The 19,544-nt window shown below is 36.4% G+C and overlaps 1 protein-coding gene across 1 annotated transcript; it reads left to right on the top strand.

The window, feature by feature from the left end:
* The first annotated feature begins 14,507 nt into the window (after positions 1-14,507).
* On the top strand, positions 14,508-15,293 carry LOC150101674 (histone H2A-like). The gene has a single exon (XM_090401002.1). The coding sequence runs from the start codon at positions 14,640-14,642 to the stop codon at positions 15,042-15,044; it is 405 nt and encodes a 134-aa protein (XP_090257128.1). The 5' UTR covers positions 14,508-14,639; the 3' UTR covers positions 15,045-15,293.
* Positions 15,294-19,544: the final 4,251 nt, after the last annotated feature.

Raw genomic sequence — 19,544 nt, 5'->3', positions numbered from 1 at the left:
GTTGTCAATATTCCTTTCATTGTGGCAGCCTGTTGAGGTCGTCTACGGATTTTATTTCGATTGGTTTTCTATCTTGTGTCTTTCTAAGGTATATTTTGCTGTCTCTTATCCATATAAACTGGTAATTGTTTTCTGTTTTTACTTTCCTTGCTTGGTAGAATATTTTCTGATAGTATGGCGTTAGGTATTCGGACAAGTATATTGGGGTGTTGTCGTGTTCTCCTTTCAGATCCTTGACTACTGGTTTTTTTAATCCTGCTAGCTTTTATAAGTGTAGTTTTTATTGGGCTGTTGATGAGTCTCACTACGACGGGAGAAGGACGGGTATTATTTTCTCTTTTCCTTTTTTCTGGTAACCGATGCACTGACTATATGTCTCTTGATTCAATGGGAGAGCCTATTTTTTGGCTTAGTTGTATTACAGTGTCTCTTAGATGTTCCGTAGCTATTTCTGGGAGACCATTTATGAGGAGATCATTTTTGTGCTGCTGTTGGTTTGAGAGTTCGTACTGTTGCTTTAAAGAGTTTAGTTCTTGCCGTAGTTCCGTTGTCTCTTTAATTAAATTATGCTGTCTTTCCGTTAGCTCTTTGACGCAGTTTTTAATTTCTCTAACGGTCTGTAATACACCTTCTACGTTATTATTAAATTTAATAAATTCCTCATATTGGTTGAATTTTTCTGTAATTTGTGCGGTATGTTTTTTAAATAGTTCTCCAGCCAAATCGATTAAACTGTCTTTTAGGTTTTGTAATCTATTTTCAAGTAATGCATTTAAAGTTGACTCACCTGGGTTTCCGTTGTTGTTTTCTTTGTTTTTAATTCCCTCTGTTGTTGATAGCTGTTTACTGCCTGCGGTTGTTTTCTGCATGTGCTGTTTTCCGCTTGCGGTCGAAGGCGACGTTCCTTTGTTGTCTCTGCAATGGGAACACTTCCACTCGTCACGATTCTTGTTTGATTTTCGCTGCCAAGTAGCTTCAGACAATCCTGAACATAGAAAATGTATGTTTCTCTGGCAGTTCCTACATGTTACGTAGTTTTCTTCCCCCGTTAAGTCTTCTTGGCATTTGTAGCACTTCATACTTCTTGTTTGACGATCTTGCTGTAATTTCTACTACTACTACTACTACTACTACTACTACTACTACTACTAATAATAATAATAATAATAATAATAATAATAATAATAATAATAATAATAATAATAATAATAATAATAATAATAATAATAATAATAATAATAATAATATAAACAGATTGTCATTCAATATTGCAAATACAACTCAGAGAATAATAGCAACGATGAAACGAACATTGATTTATAATAATAAAGGAGTTATCCTGCCTCTCTTTAAGACTGTGATATAACCACACCTTGACCATTGTGCTTGTAACTAGTCTGCTGATTTTTGAGGTGATGTAGTACAGTGGAGAGGATATAAAGGAGAGTGTTAAAGCTGACAACGAGATTATTGAATGTAGACAAATGAGGTGGATTGAGAATATATAGATTACAGACACCAGCAAACAGAAGAAAGAGAGGTAATATAATAGGGCCATCAAATATGAAAAACACCATCTACTCTGAAAGGATAGTGATGAATTTCATGTTATAGAAAGCGAGGAAAGAGGAGGCATAAGAATGCATCCTTGGAAGTTGAGAATGAATGCATTCAAGAAAGGGATTGGAGATAGAATTTCTTCTCATAGAGCAATACGTGAATAGAATAGCTTATCTTTGGAGGTGTTGAGTGCAAGTTGTGTGAATAAATTCAAACAGAGTGTGATAGCTTATGTGGGTAACGCATAACCTCCTCGATGAATCTGTCGCTCTTTGCAGGTCTCTAATAATAATAATAATAATGAATAATAATAATAACCCGAGGTACCTGATGCTGGACCATGCCTTACTTCATGTAATATACATCTGTTGTATTATCTGTAAACTGGTCCCTCCTCTTCCTTCCTTGCTTCTTTCTTTCTTTCTTCTCTTCTTGCTCCTTCCCCCCGAGTGCTATTAGAGTATTCGAGGGCTAGGGGTGAATCTTTCCTATTTTGCTGTGTTATTTCGTCTTATGCAAACAGGGTAGTGCTAACAGGGCATTACAAAACACTATAACATGGTCAGGTCATCAAACAATGGACATACCACATTGTCCGTAGCGCGGGTTACCAAGGGACGCGTTCGGGTTTTAAGCAGAGGGACCCGTTCGAAAAATATGTTACATTCTCCCTTAGACACCACTCCTCAGCACTCTGCTAGAGGAAACTCCATCAACGGGCCCGCTACCTGTTTCGGGAAGTGTTTAGGGACAGCGCAAAGAAATCGTTCTGCAAAAGGAAGGAAAAGACCTTTTGCAGACAAGAAAGGCTCCCCAGCAGGCCCTCTTTGCCAAGCCAGAGGGTGAGAGGCCACGTGGAAGGCCAAGGACTTGCTGGATAGATTATATCCAAAACCTTGGGTGGACACGTTTGGGAGTCCCACCAGAACACCTGAGTTTGGTGGCGGAGGATTGTGACCATTGGAAGTTCCTCTTGCAGTTGTTGCCCCCACAACCCAATTAGGAAAGGTGGGCCTTGAAGATGTATGTATGTATGTATGTATGTATGTATGTATGTATAATAATAATAATAATAATAATAATAATAATAATAATAATAATAATAATAATAATAATAACAACTGGCGATTACTTGAAAAACTATCCTGATCTGTATACTGATATTATCCATCAGGGTAACAAACAGTTACAAATTATTTTGCTTTAATGACTTTATTATTTTTTTCTTGGAATAGATGCTACTTTTAGTTCATTCAAACTTGGAATTAAAACTGTATAAAATGATCATAGACTCTCGTTAATTATCCTTCACAAATTGACTTGTATCAAACTATATTTATTTCCAAGTAGATTTCAATTATCTATATTGAAACGTATTCATTAAAATTTAAATAATGCAATTAGGATACGCCTGTTTGCTTTGACTAAAAATGTCAAATGAATCATAAAAATATATTTTGGTTATTATTATTATAAAAACCTCCATGGAGTCAAAGACTCATCATCGGGAGGTGCACTGTCATACACACAGTTTATCATACCGTGCCTTAAATATACTGTATTCAGTCTCTGTACTCACCACACTCTCGGGTAATGCATTCCAATCACTCACCACTCTCCATGCAAAAAACCTGATTCTCACTCCCTTGCTGACACCCTCCTTATACAGCTTCCAGGGATAACCTCTTGTTCTCCTGCTATCTTTCACCGTTCCGTGTAAAACCTCCCCGACCTTAATCTGGTAATAACCTCTTGTAACAGCTTATATGTCTCGTTCATATCCCTCTCCTCCTCCTATCCATCAAATTCTGCAAATTGCATTTTGCCAATCTGTCTTAATATTCTACATTTCAGAGACCAGAAACCACCTTAGTCAATCGCCTCTGAACGTTTTCCAACGCATTTTCATCTTTTTTGAAAACCAGATGACCAGATCTGTGCACAGTAATCCATATGCCGCCTGATCAACGCCTTATACAAAGGAACCATAACATTCTTACTTCTACAAGTCAATGTCCTCCGCATCATTCCCATTATCCGCTGTGTTTTCTTCACAATTTTAGTAACATGTCCCCGAAATTTTAGGTCCTTCTCTATAATCACTCCCAGATCTCTCATCTCCTCTACCTCTTTCAAGATATTTCCACCGATTGTGTACTTTACATCCCATCTCTGCTTCCCAAATTTCAAACATTACACTTTGAAACATTGAATTGATATCCCCCACTCATTTACCCATCAGACAGTGTATTCAAGTCCTCTTGCAAAGCTACAGCATCCACTTTACTCTTAATAGCGCTCCCCAACTTTGCATCATCTGCAAACAACTGCATATCATCATTCAGACATTTCTAAATATCATTTACATACAAATTAAACAGCAATGGACCAAAACAGATCCTTACTTCTTGAGGTGTACCACTAGTAACTTTCCTCTTCTGGGATATCTTTTCTCCAAAGACAACTCGCTAATACCTATCAGATAGCCAATCTCCAATCCAGCGAACTAATCTACTGTTCAGCCCCATCCGTTCCAATTTATTTACCAGCTTGTCATGTGGCAATTTATCAAACGCCTTTGAAAAATCTAAATATACCACTGCATATGCAACACCCTTATCCAACGCATTTGTCATCACTTTATTATAAAAAGTAAGCAGATTGCTAAAGCACGATCTTCCTTTAGTAAATCCATTCTAGCTGCCAAAGAGTATTTTTCTGTTGTCAACCCAATATTGAATCTTAGTCCTCAATACCGGACTCAATCCCTTCCCCCGAAATGTGTAATCCTCTGCAAGCCGGCCCTGTGTGTCTCAGTGATACCTTCGACCATCTTACCATCTTGATATGAGCTAAATATTGGCTTTCAAAGATGTGTTTGTAATCAATATCATAAACTATTTCTATAACTCTTTCTTCGGCAAACGTTCTTTTTCATTTATCGTTATTATTACACATTATTATAAATATTTACAAGCTCAGCATTTTGTTTTGAATTTAAACACAACATGTAATAATATTACTTATTTGTATATTTGTAAATACTTAATATGATATATCAGCGACAAATTAATTAAATAGCTTAATCGCGAGAAGAAATGCACAAGAAATAGGGAATTCAGTACACCAATAGAAACATATCAATGCTTTTTGCAGGCAGTCATTTTGTCTCCTATGCTATTTACGTGAGCGACAAACACACACACACACATACACACACACACACACACACACACACACACACACACACACACACACACACACACACACATACTCATAAATGCCATCTACTTCAGTATGCAGATGACAAGGTACTAATTGTAGCCCATACCATGTTCAGGATGTAATATAAAAAGCACAAGAAGATATAAATCAACTTTCAAAGTAGTTCCTCAACAATTCCATTCATTCAACAGAGGGAAAGGCACATATGATGCTAATTAAAAAAATCCAATCGTAGACTCCAATCACCTTCTCCTAAAAAGACAGTAATCTGCCATGACACAGACTGCAGCAATGTTGGAATAAAATGCCATAACACCAGTCACAACAGTAAAATATCTCGGACGTCACATGGATCAAGATATGAATGGATTAGTTATAATAACTACTTTGGCTGTTGCAAAAACATAGGCAACTGGTTATTTTGTTCTTGACAACCACGTGATTTTTCATGATTTTTTTCTTATGCAAATGACGTCATTTGCATAAGAAAAAAAACATGAAATTTACTTAGAATGTCTAAAACATACTAAATCATTTCCATACATCCGTGGAAGGAAAGAAGAAGCATGCATTAGCGCAACATGCACAAATATAACCCCTTGTTGATGTGGAAGTATTGAGTCCTACCAGACTTAGTCATTAAATAAAGTATAAAAAATATATTAAAAAAAACTATTTTATATTGCATCACGGTTGGTTTCGATTTTGCTGGTGATTCGTACTTTTAGATGAGATGATCCCGCTCACATACAGCGATTCATTAAGCTTCCTTTCCCAAATAAGGGATCACGAAATACATATTATATACTTTCTTGAAATTCTTGATCATTTAAGCCAAGAGAATCAAAGGTCTGTTATATCATGCTTCACACTAACCACTGTGTTTCTGACAGAAAATATTTATGCAATTCAATAATTACGAGTAGCGATGGCGAAATGGTTTTAAAACAGTTGTATACTCGTTGCCAAGAAATAGCATAAAAATTGCATGTTGATTTTTTTTTGTACTCGTTTAGCTTCAATATTACGTCATCCTTACTTAATTACTCACATTAAATATAAATATAGTTTTAGAAAAGCTTTTTTTTTGTTATAATTTTAACAAAAAAAAGAAAAAAAAAGAAAATCAAAGAATTTCTATTGCAATTGAATTACTGTGATAATTTTATAAAACTGATTTTTACTAGTTATGGATATGTTTCTAAATATGTAATGAAAACAGAATTTTTTTTTTTTTTTTTTAGTAATGACGCAAACACTAAACAGTGCAATCAACAGTAATGATTGGGTGGAAGCGGGAGAAGGCATTTATAAGGTGTTACTACTAACGGCAAGTTAGCTGACATAGTTTATGCATGCAAAAAAGCAAACTCTGCAATAGTACAACTCTATTCTCTGCTCAATAGAAGAAGCCAAGTCAGTACTGATAACAAACTACGGATCTACAAAACAATTATCAGACCATCGTTAACTTACGGATCGCCGGCCTGGAGTCACACTTCCGCCACTAACATCACAAAGCTACAAGTTATACAAAACAAGTGCCTCCGTATGATCTTCAACGCTCCGTGGTTTGTAAGAAATACTCTCTTACATCGAGATGCCGATATTCCAGATATTCCCACTTTCCTCCATAACAGTGCTGCTGCTTATTTTGCCAAAGCAGCTGTTCATCCAAATCAACTCATTCAAGAGTCATCTAATTATGACGAACACGATAGGTGGAAACATAAGCGCCCGAAAGCTGCTTTGCTTATCGATTCTGGTACCTCCGTACAACCCTAAATAGGGTGAGCCAGGTGCTCGCTAACACTTAATACAAGACTATTCCATACCGATTAAGGGATCGAAGTCCAAGGGACTGTAATCCATCAAGCCATATCAGGTTATCAGGTTACTAATGGCAAGTTAGCTGATCTCACACACACTAGTATTACGTTTTTCCTCTCGGATTCCTTGTTTTTATCCAGCAGAAGAAATCTGGCTAGAACACACACACACACACACACACACACACACACACACACACACACACACACACACACACACACACACACACACACACACACACACACACACACACACACACACACACACACACACACACACACACACACACACACACACACACAATTTTAATTTTAACGAAGCAAAGGTATTATAATACATTGTACTGAAGAAGAGAATGTAAACAACCAACCACTAAACAAATATGTTTAGATGTGTACGCCAAGATCTTTCGAATTCACAGTGGTACTCAGTGGTTCTACTAGAATGAAATGGGATGGCATTCCGCCATACTCAAGCACTTGGTACACTTAACCTAAGTACGGATACTTTTACATATTTTTTCCTGGAAGACGGGAGGGCTGTTGCTGATCAACGTTGCCTCTGAATCTGAGTTGCGGAAACATCTCCCGCTCTTCGGAGGTCGATCTTTCAGCGACAGCTACAGATCTTTCCATCCCTTCATACGTACTACAAATTTGACCACCATTGGTATTTATCCTGCGTCTTGAAAATTAGGTCACATCTAACCTATTTATAAGAGCCCGACAAATCTTGTATAGTCGACTGTAAAAGTTGACTTTATAGTGAAAGTGTCGATGGTATTTGCTACAGTCACAGTGAACGGTAACGCTATAAGAAACCACCGCCCAAACTTCTTGCTTAATTCAGAAAAACTGGAGAAAGTGAAGTGTTACCTTAGCATGCAATCAAGATTGGCATAAAGGCCTATTAAGTAAGTGCCGATTTAGGGTACATCTTCTGCCTTTTACAAATGGAATTTCAGTATTCAATCTGATTGCAGGTTACATGTGATGGTAGGTGGATGTTTGTCCTCAGCTATGAAACTAACGCTGAGATATCAGAAAGGTTCCATTCTTTCACATTAGTTGATCACATAACCAATACTGCTGTATTTCTGACAACAATTCATTACAACCTCCCCTCCCCCTTCTCTTTCCTTTGCCACACTTTGTATTACAAAAGTCCAAAAGCCTCGAAAACGTAATCCTAAATTGACTTCCAAACTATTCTCCGAATTCTGATAACCTTGTTATAAGAATTCGGCTGGAGAAAAGTTTTCACAAATCCGCTCAGCCAGCGAATACCGTTTTCACATTTGGGATGCATTCCCTTTGATTTCTCTAAAAATTCATCTTGACTTTAAAAAAAAAAAAAAAAAACATCTCGTCAACAAAACTTGAAGACCTATCGTACATCAAAACCTGGTTGGACTGAGTACAGAAGAGAACAATTATAGGCTATGTTCTACTAAACTGGCTTGAAGCATTCCTCTAAAAATACATCTGCCTACATACATCCATTCACAGTCGTACCTTCATTTACTGAACAAACTTCTCCTCCACCTTTCCGTATATTTCTCTGCTCTGCAACAGCCTTCCCAACGAAGTGTTTCTGACGTTTCTGTGGCTGTTTAAGAAAAAAAAAAAAACATTGTCGGATTCTTCTTTATAACAACTTGTGCACCCACACACACACGCGCGTGCGGCACTAGTGTGGTGCCGATTGGGTAGTACAAGTTTGGTTACAAAAGCTTACGCTGACAGTAGGACAAAACCTTCTGTAGGTTTTATAGCACTAGTGCGCTATAAACGCATAATTATCTCTCTTTCCTCTTAAACCTGTGAAAACAAGTGCTACTATAGCTACGCGCTGCCTGTTTACAGTTCAACTCCAAACTCACAAATCATTTCCCCCTATTTTTATTTCATCTACTTCTGTTCTTTGGATCACCTTCTCTTCTTATATTTTCCTAAAGCATGCAATGTATCGGCCTTCAAATCCACTTCTAAAAACCTCCCACCTTCTCCTCAACTTCCCACCATCCACAGATATTTTACTATGGATTAAACCATTGTTTGGGATCAACATAAAGAATGCCCGGTTTGTATTACATATTCTTATCTGTTCAAGATACCTTGTTTACCAGCTCGAGATTTGAAGGATTATCACGATCGTTATTTAATTGAGCAGGCACGAGTGGTACCTGTCATAAATGGCGGATTTGTCATAAAACCAGAGGGCGTTTCAGTTAAAGACGTAACCCTCCTACCAGCGGTTGGTGACAGTGATCATGCGGCACTCGCTTGGGCAGTGACTAAGTTTATGAATGTTCTGTTCAGAAAAGGTTAGATGATGAACTACAAAGAAGGAAAGTATGACCAACTGAGGAATATACTGAGTTCAGTGGAATGGGATCGGTTGCTGGATGGAAAGAACACCGACAGTGCAGTGCATGGGAAGCATTTAAACAATACTTAAATGATGCGATATCAGAATGTGTCCCGAGAGTTCGAAGAATAAATACGGTAGGAGTTAAATGGATGTGTAATGCTATTAAGCAAGAGATTCGTAAGAAAAGGACAATGTGGAAGGAATACCTTGTTCATAAGAATGACGTCCGTTATGAACATTAAAAGCAGCAGGCTAGAATAGTCACAACTGTTGTACAGAAAGCAAAGTCTGAGTATGAAAAGAAACCGGCTCTGCGTGCTAAAGACAACCCACAAGAATTCTATCGATATGTTGCAAGTAAAAGAAAGAATGAATATGAAAGGATGACTCTTCTAAATCCAGATGGCGTGAGGGTTACAGATGCAGAAGAGGTTGTTCAACTAATGAGTGCTCATTTTGTTAAAAGCTATCAACCTGGTGTACGCAACATTGAACTCAGTGTTACCTCTTCACTAGATGAAGAAACGCAGGTGGTGTGTGAGGCCAATGTAGTAGAGCTGTCTGTTGCACAAATTGAATAAGAATTCAGCAATAGGGCCTGATGGGATATCAGCACGTGTGATAAAAGAGTGTTCAGATGAATTGGCCATTCCTTTGACCAGAATGTTTAATATTAGTCTCAGAACAGGGAAGATTCCGCAGGAATGGACGGAATGTATGGTAATTCCATTGCATAAGGGTGGTGCAAAGACGGATGTGTCCAACTATCGACCAATTAGTATCTCAGGAGTGGTTGTGAAGATTTTGAAAAAATTGGTTAGGTCTCGCATTCAGAAATGGGTTGACAGTGAATCTCTATTTTGAAATGAGCAACATGGGTTTACTAATCGAAGGTTATGTTTTAGCAACTTGCTCAGATTCTATAACAATGTTACAAGATTCTATAACAAAGACGAGGGGAATGGATACGCCATTGATATTTTTGGATTTTGCTAAGGCTTTTGATAAAATACAGCATGGCAGACATGCATAAATTGGAGAAAATTAGTTTGGGTAAGAGAATATTCGTATTAGAATGAATAAGAGGATAGTTGATTGACAGATATTAAAAAGTGGTATATGGGAGATGTGAGTCTGCAAGATTTAAAGTAACTAGTGGTGTACCACAAGGATCAATGCTTGGTCTACTGTTATTCAATCTGTACATTAATGATAATGGGAAGGATTTGACAAGTGACATACAGCTATTTGCTGATGATGCAAATATAGGTAGGAGATAATCAGCAATGCTGCTGATATGCAGTACTTGCAGAATGATTTGAATAGGCTGGAACTGTGGGCATGGGAAAATGAATGTCAGGAAATGTAAAGTCATTCACTTCGGTATGATTAGATATCCAATGTTATATTATATTGATGGGATTATGCTTGATGAAATTGATGAGGCTAGGAATCTTGGAGTGCTAATAAAAAAGAAGTTGAAGTTCAGGGGCAATGTGGCAAAGATTACAAATAAACTCAAAAGATAATTACAATGCTGAAACGGAGTTTCAGCATTGCAATTATTTTTGCATTATCTAAGCATTGCTGAATGGTGTTGAACATGTAAAGATAAGGATGTTATTTTGCCTCTTTACAAGGCCTTGATAAGACCTCACTTGGACTATTGCACGTAAGTCTGGTGTCTCCTGGTTTCCGTTGTGATTCTGATATACTGGAGTGAGTACAAAGGAGAATGTTGAAAATGATATCAGGATTGTGGAATGCTGATTATGAAGACAGATTGAAAATTTGTAGACTGCAGACACTAGCAAACAGGAGAAAGAGGGATGATGTGATTGAGACTTACAAACTTCTGAAAGGACCATAGAGAATTTCAATTGATGGAATTTTTCAATTTATGAAGCGTGGGGAAAGGATGAGAAGGCATCCTTGGAAGCTGAGAATGAAGGCCGCTAAGAAGTGGGTGGGGGGGCTATATTTTTTCTCAGAAGTTGGTGCATAATTGGAATGGACTGACTTTGGATGTTGTGAGTGCAAGCAGTGTGAATGAATTCAAGAATAAGTATGATGGCTGGTGTGTGTAGTATGTCGCCTCCCTTGATGAGTCTGACTCCCTGGAGATCTCTCTTAATAATAATAATAATAAAATATATAATAATAAATTATATATTTTATTATTATTATTAGCCTGTGTAGCTCAGTGGATGTAGCGTTTACTCACCACGGCGCTTGGCCGCACGAAGGAAGACTTGGTTTCGAGTCTAGTCGGCGACAAGAGGAAATTTTTCTAAGCCTTTTTTCGACCGGTTCCCGAGTTAGTCGATCTCTGGCACGGGCAAGCGGGTTTTTCCTCCCGGAAACTCGGGTTTTTCGTCCCGTAAACTCAAGAAAATCGAGCGTAGAACCCACATTATTTCAGACATTAAATATATTGTGTTAGGGTTAGGGACCACGAGATAGCGGCACATTTGAGCCGTCTCTCTTCACTGTGTACCGCTTAATTAGTGATAGCCTTGGACCATCTATCTCTGATTGGTACCAGTGGAGATTGAACTGCCCACTCAGTCTCCAAAAGTTAGATAGGGCTAAATGGCCTCGCCTACTTCCCGTATACGGGAATAAAAAGGCGTTAGATGATTTTTTTTATAATAATAAATAATAATAATAAATTGGTAACCTACAGGGGTGAATGCTGGTCTTGAAATTCACGCTTTCTCTTGTTATTATTCAGGGAGTGGGAAGTGTGATTGAAGTCTGATTAGCGGAATAATGAATTGCTGACCATTTAAAACTATATACATTATTTAGAAATCTATGTACATTTAATCATACAAATACAACATTTATTTTACAAATGATATTCTATCTTTTTCAATTTAGCTACTTGAATACAAATTCTACCTTACGGTTCTTCTTTATGAACTGGTCAATAACATCGTCATAAAAAGTTGGTTGTAACTTAATTTTCCCAAGCAACACGCATACTTGTAAAGGCTGGCTGAAGCTCTCTGGCTAGAGATACTTTCACTGCGTATGGCCTGTGTTTAAGACGACGTGAAGGGAGCGGAAATGGCTATCCGCGCGCATGAAATCACAGTGCTGCAGCGAGGACCTAGAAGCTCCTACAACCGAGCAATACAGGGTAGCTTTGACTAGACGAACAAGCATCGGCCTTCGATACACAACGCAAAGCTCAATTATTGCCGCGCAAGCTTAAGACGTCTTCGGTTTATTAAAATAAAAGCTTAAATGGAATGCTTATAAATGCATGCATTTATAATCATTTCTTTACTTCTTTCTCAATTAATGAGAAAGAAGTAAAGAAGTAAAGTCCTACCAACCTATGCCACTTGACGGAGAGTTTTTAAATCTATCAATACACATAACACAGCACTGCTAATTGTCCACACAGACATTAACACTACAATCTCTCCAGAGAACAATGTGACCTAAACAATTTATAGAACACAATAGTAAAACGCAAATGCTAATCATAAAGAACACAAGATTTATCCACCCTACACCACTTACGATATAGTCACACATATCATCGCATTAAACATGGCGCGTGGTACTGGTGTGATTTTGGAACAGTGTTCCAAAATCACACCAGTACCACGCGCTAAATACCCACCTCGGACTACCACCTTAAATGGACTCAACATACCTTCGTAACAAACAACGCATTATTGCCGATATATCACGGAATTTGTAAAACAATACTAACGTTTGGCATAACTGTCTACACAAACACAGCAAATACTTGACTTATCAAGTTTAGAAAAACTTGATAAGTCTTTAGAGACACTACGTATTTTCATTAAACATTATTTAAATAACGCTCACTGTAATCAGAGATGTTGTTGTGGTGGTTATAGCCTTTCAGCTGTTTAGGAGCAGATATATACGCCACAATCTCGGGAAATGACTATGAGCAAAGTGGTTTCCCGTTGCCTTCCTGGACGTACTATATCCCATGACTGTAGCCTGTGTGTTCACGGGGCCTGTTTGCCTGCTAGCGGGATGAAAAACCCCAAATAAACGGGGTGAAAAACCTGCTGTACATGCCCAAGGCCGGCTAACTTCGGTGGTAACATGGCTGAGAAAGATCCTAAAGCTCCTCAAGTCGTCGACGGGAATCGAACCTAGGACACTCCTTCCACAGGCAGATGGTTACGAAGAACATACCCACTAGGCTAACCGCGCTGACAATCATAGATATTTGTATGGCATCAAACGACCAACCAGGTGCTATAATAACTTGTATGGAGCACATGATAACCACAAAAGTCAACAAACTGCCATACAATCTAAACAGTTAAAGAAAACCCGAACTGTGGAAATTGTATTAGCACACTTAGTACTGCAAAAGTTGACATTCCTATCACATAAACCAATGTAACTACAGCAACAAACTAACAAAGCGAGTTATGTTCATCGTTAACCCCACTGTCTTCAGAAAAACTAACTAGCGTCGAAATCAGTGGGACCAGTATTAGCATCCAACTCATTTTCACAAATACATAATTTCTCTGCCATTTACTTTATCCTAAAAGTTAGACATACGTTAGATACACACGTAAAACAACGAAGTTTTCTCAAACACCATACAAACAGAGAAACACGTCATGTCCACTTCGCTTCAAAAAAGTTAAAGCGCGCACATACTCGCTTTCACACTCTAACCAAAAAAAAAAAAAAAGCACTCATGTACTGTATATATTTCTATATGTGTATAAAGAATTAAATAAAACATAAGCAGATAAATCGGCATCTGACTTGTTGCGGGTACTAAAACAAACCCAAGAAAGCACAATCATCTAATATCTGGAACAGATATTAGATGATTAGATGATATTAGATGGAACAAAAAATATCATGGATATTTATCAAATTCGGATGTCCTCAGTATTTTGTACTAAACAGAAAGTGTAAGAATAGTTTTAACGTACATATGTTCTTAAAAAATTTCTTAATAATTATCAAATCGAATTACTGTAGCGATCAAATATGGATTAACATGTTTTTAATGGTATGATTATAACTACGCTGTATACTGATAAACTATGATTTTCATAAAAATATTATATATAACGCCTGTGTGTGTGTGTGTGTGTGTGTGTGTGTGTGTGTGTGTGTGTGTGTGTGTGTGTGTGTGTGTGTGTGTGTGTGTGTGTGTGTGTGTGTGTGTGTGTGTGTGTGTGTGTGTGGGTGGGTGGGTGGGTGGGTGTGCGTGCGCGCGCGCGCGCTTCAATACAAAAAATATTATTTTAAAATATTAATACATGTACCTGTATGTGCATTGCGTATATTGTAAATATTATTGATGAGTGAATAATAATAAAGTTTGATTGGTTGAAAGAAATATTAAATATCGTTACTGTTGTATTATTTGGCAGTCTATCTTAAAACCCACTTTCTCGCGCTCTCTCTGCACTCGGTTATTCCCATCAATCCCACGATTCATTGGTATCATATACCGATCATATAATCGAAATATCATACTCACGTAAGAATGGAATGAAATGTGAGTCAGTGCAATTGCTCTCTGGCTTAAACAATGGAACAATTATTTGAAATATCTACAGCTCAACCGTTATTCACTATTTGGGCCAGGATTTGAGACAGCTTTAAAGCATAACAACAACATGCCTGCAAGCCGAACCTCCAGTGGACGTTCACGTCGTCGATCCCCTTCACCACAAAGAAATCCGTCTCCTAGACGACATAGAATCACAAAGTCGACAAGAGCTGGACTTGTAATGCCCGTTGGACGGATCCACCGTGTTGTCAAAGAAAAACACTACATGGAAAGAGTTTCTGCTAATTCCACAGTATATTTAACTGCAGTGTTGGAATATTTGCTCGCCGAGATATTAGAATTATCCGGAAATGTAGCACTCCAGAATGGCAAAAAGAGAATTACCCCACAATTTATCCAGCAAGCAATGAATCACGATGAAGAGCTTGCAAAACTATTGCGTGGAGCTGTGATACCCGGAGGAGGAAATATTGCGCAAATGCTAGGCGTTCTTGCTGCCCATGGAAGATAAACAGATTCAGGACGAAACAGTCTAAATTTTAAAGGTACTGTACGCGATTAAAAATGTGGACTTTTCGAAATTTATGTTATATTTGTGTACACGTCTGATAAATTATGGCAGCTGATTTTTTAAATCCTAGAACTGCGAACAGTGAAATATAAATTATATAATCACTTCTTGTATAAATGTTACTATTTAAATAATTGAAAAAAATTACAATTATGAAAATAAAGAAAAAAATTAACGTGTTCAACATTTTGTAAAGATTTTGTAGCGAATTTTTGTACTGTGCAGAAAATGCAATTATAAGATCTTAATCACAGACACACACACCCACACACACACACACACACACACATATATATATATATATATATATATATATATATATATATATATATGACAGAATGATCATTGACTCGGTTAACATACATAGTTTTATGAAAAAATTGAATGACTAGAACCGAGATTTAATTAAAAAAGGTTTTAATATAAACAAGTTTCGGCCTGTAACAGCCTTCTTCAGGTGACATTATAAAAGAAAAAAAACACTAAACATTGAGGGTTAAAAGACTATGAACAACATAGACAGTCTTTATACATAATTAGCATGAAAACGTTGTAGTTGTATTTGAAGCTGTTCTTTCATTTGTTGCATTGTTGGGAGAGTGCGTGCTTACTGCATCACGTGAACGCCAGTACATGATTACAGCTGAATGACTATCTGGGAGGTTGTAGCTTAAGTTGTTATTTAGATGAACAGGATTGAAGATGATTTCTCTCGGTTCCACAATTTTTCTCTCTATTTCGTCACTGCAACGGAAGATGTTTGTAGATTTTTCCCAGCAGACTTTGTGACTTTGGTTATCATCATTAGGATTAGCCGAGAAAAGGATATGACTTGATAATGCACTCGCTCACTGTCTCTTGTAAGTAACGTCTCTCATGTGTTCTTCCATACGCATTTCGACAAATTTGTCTGTCTGCCCGAAATAAGGAATATCGCAGTCACATAATATTTTATATACGCCAGGGTATTTGAGTTGATGATGACAAGGTTTTGGGTGGCTAATTAAGGAACGGATCTTTGGAAGTGGAGTGAAGAAGGTTCTGATATTGTATTTTTTTAGAACTTTTGCTAATTTATGTGAAACAGTACTTATGTAAGGAATAGATATATTGCCTTTGAATCTATTTGTTTCTTCTGAGTGATGTCTAGGAGGATTAAGAAGGAATTTGTTAATGATTTTCTTGGAATATCCATTAACTTCGAAAGAAGTTTTCAGATGGTTTATTTCTGTAAGCAGTTCATTTGGATCATCAAAGAGTACGGGCTCTATGTCCCAAGGTGGAAATTATTCCAAGCTTATGAGGAGGGAAATGATTGGATTGACTGTGCATATATCTGTTGGTATGTGTGGGTTTTCTATATATCGATATTTTTAGTTTACCAGAAGAGCGAGTCAGTTTGACATCAAGAAAAGGCAAGGAATTATCCGTCTCAAGCTCAGCAGTAAACTTAATACTTTGATGTCGGCTATTGAGATTTTCGAGGAAAACCATAAGGGATTCATGTCCATGGCTCCAAACAATGAAGACATCATCCACATAACGTTTCCAAACTTTAGGTGTCAGAATAAAGGAAGAGATAGCCTTGGTTTCAAAATCTTCTAAGTTCTAGGTTCTAATCATTCAATTTTTTCATAAAACTATATATATATATATATATATATATATATATATATATATATATATATATATATATATATATATATATATATATATATATATATATATATATATATATATATATATATATTTTTTTTTTTTTTTTTTTTCCTCCCGAGTCATAAATAATCTTGTATTATTCTACCTACTTATTTACATTATATGCATGTGTACATATTGGCATATACGTTCCGACACTTAACTTATGTGTATCTACATTGTAATCTTGCGTATATATAAATACTGAAACGTAAGGTATATTGAATAAGCACAGTGGATTCAATTAAGGCACATGAAAGATTTATAGAGTTGTTTGAGATTTATCTGAGAATAGGAGTTTACGGATTGAATCATTGGGAAAAACTGGTGGAATAAGAAACGCGGTTCTTTCTTTTTTTTGTTTGTGAATGAGTGGAATGATGCAAGGATTTGACATGATGCCAGATCCTTACCTCTTGTATGAATGCTTACAATTCAAAGAAAATACAAAGAAAAAGGTGACATGGAGAAGAAAATTTTGAGTCGAAATACATTTGCCAGGAAATAGAGAAGAATGTCACCGATATATCTACACCAAATTGGAAGTTTGTTTCAAACTTGAGGCATCTTTTCAAGTTTTTATCTGAAAATATTCTAAGGCAATGCATAAGTAATTCTCTTTCATCTAGAGATAAACGATCTCCGATTAGAAGAATAACCAGGCTAATTTGTCTGATGAAATGATGCTTAATGCAGATAATTTTTAATAATGCAACTTGTACTCCCCCTATAATTCTTTGAAAGTATTGCTAAGTTTCAATGTCTTAATGTTTCTTGAATGCATTTGTCACGTCCTTTTTGATCTTAGAAAGCTGTCTTAAATTCGCCTAACAACTCTGTTGTTAAGCAAATTTAATCACTGCACTATATATATATATATTTTTTTTGTTACATTAAACTTGGCTAACATTTATCTTCATAATATTATTAATTAGCATTTACTATTAATTAGATTTATTATTGTCCTATCGTTTTTCAACTTTTCTAATGGTGTGTGTGTGTGACTACAGTAACTAATTTTAAGGTTTTCAACAACAACAACAACAACAACATTACTGGTTAGATGAGTAAAGCAAATATGCTTTTTCATATTCCCCTCTATCTGTGTAAAGGAAACTTGTATGCGTGTGTGTGTGGGGGGGGGAGCTTTTTCAAATTTTCTGCATATATTATCTGCATATTTTCAACTCGCTGCAATATGGCTGGATCAAAGATCTTTCAACTCTTTGTGACAGAGGGGAAGGAAGAAAAGTCAAAAATCACCAAAATTAATTAATTATTAATTTTTATCAACAATTATCTTTTGGTGATTCCTTGATTATTTTCTCATCCTTAATAAAGGATGATCATATTACTTTTTCTTTTCTTTTTTTTTTTTTTTTTTTTTTGGATGAGTCGCGATTCCCCGGAGATCTCTGATAATAATAATAAAAATAATAAACTTCGCTTTTTCTTGCTATAAAGCATAAGGATTTCTATATTTCATTATTTAAAATTATAACTCATTTTGTCAGAGCTGTTTGTAATTTAAACTCAGTGGAATACGTGACGATTTGCACATAACGTATGAGTATCGGCCAAATAAACTACAGTAATCCCTCGATTAATGCTCCCCCGATTAGTACATTTTCGATTAGTGTCATTTTTTTTCGATACCCAAATTCGATTAGTGCGCCTCTAAAATTCGATTAGTGCGCCTATATACATCTTAAAAATAAATGTTACAGATTTTAAAATTTTCTTTCCATACATTTTTATGGCTAACTATTTTAAAAAATCACTCAAGTGAATGAAATAATTTAGTTACTGATTTGAAACATTTTACAAAATTATTTTTAATGGCATACTACACTACTTCCATGTACACTATGTATACTATGTTCCAAATTTTTACTGCCAAAATGTATGTCGTCTGCTAGAGTACGCCCACAGATTCGAGACCCTTCGACACTTCTGCGCATGTCACAAAAAGGAGAATCCATTCCGATAATAGGGTGATCAATCCATCTTCTGGGATGAGTTATTTATTATTACACGTCGGAAAATTAACTTCTCTTTTATGATCATTGTAGTTTTTAAAGTGGTAACTATTCTGCATGTATAACAGTTGGGAAATTTTATTTATAAAACACGTGATTTCGCGTGTTGGCGACTAATTCATACGTCCTTCATTTCTTTCTCCCCTTCAATCATAACGTCCAAGAGTTAATTAAATCTCATTCTGAAGAATTGAGTGATTCCGACCTGCTAAAATTAGATGCACAGCGGGAAGATCCAGAAGAATATGAAGAAAATTTAACCACTGATAGTCAGCCAAAACAGATTTCACAGAAAAAATTTGAAAATATTTTTTGTAAAATCGAAATTTTTAAGTAGCAATGCTTAGAGGCTGACCCTGATGAAGTGAGAAGCAGTACAATTTGCAGAAGAATAAAAAAGGCAATAGGGCCATACCGTCGGTTGCATGAAAAAAAAAAAAGAAACAAAATGCCCTCCAAACTACGTTAGACCAATTCTTTGTAGAAGTAGAATAATAAAATTTATATTCTGAATATGTTTTATTGTCTTTCAGCTTCATGGTTTTCCTTTAACTAGGCCCTGAGACATACCTTAATTCTTTTATAAAAAAATTAAGGTTCAAGAAAGAAATTTCAGGAACGAATTATTCTTTTCCCCATAGGTTACTGTATTCGATTAGTGCGTTTTCGATTAATGCGCCTGTTTTAAAGAACGCATTAGGTA

This window comes from Typopeltis vanoorti, chromosome 11 (assembly GCF_054136105.1).
Source record: "Typopeltis vanoorti isolate ZY-2024b chromosome 11, IOZ_Tvanoo_1.0, whole genome shotgun sequence".
Lineage (NCBI taxonomy): Eukaryota > Metazoa > Arthropoda > Arachnida > Uropygi > Thelyphonidae > Typopeltis > Typopeltis vanoorti.
This window is presented reverse-complemented; position numbering and strand designations above follow the sequence as displayed.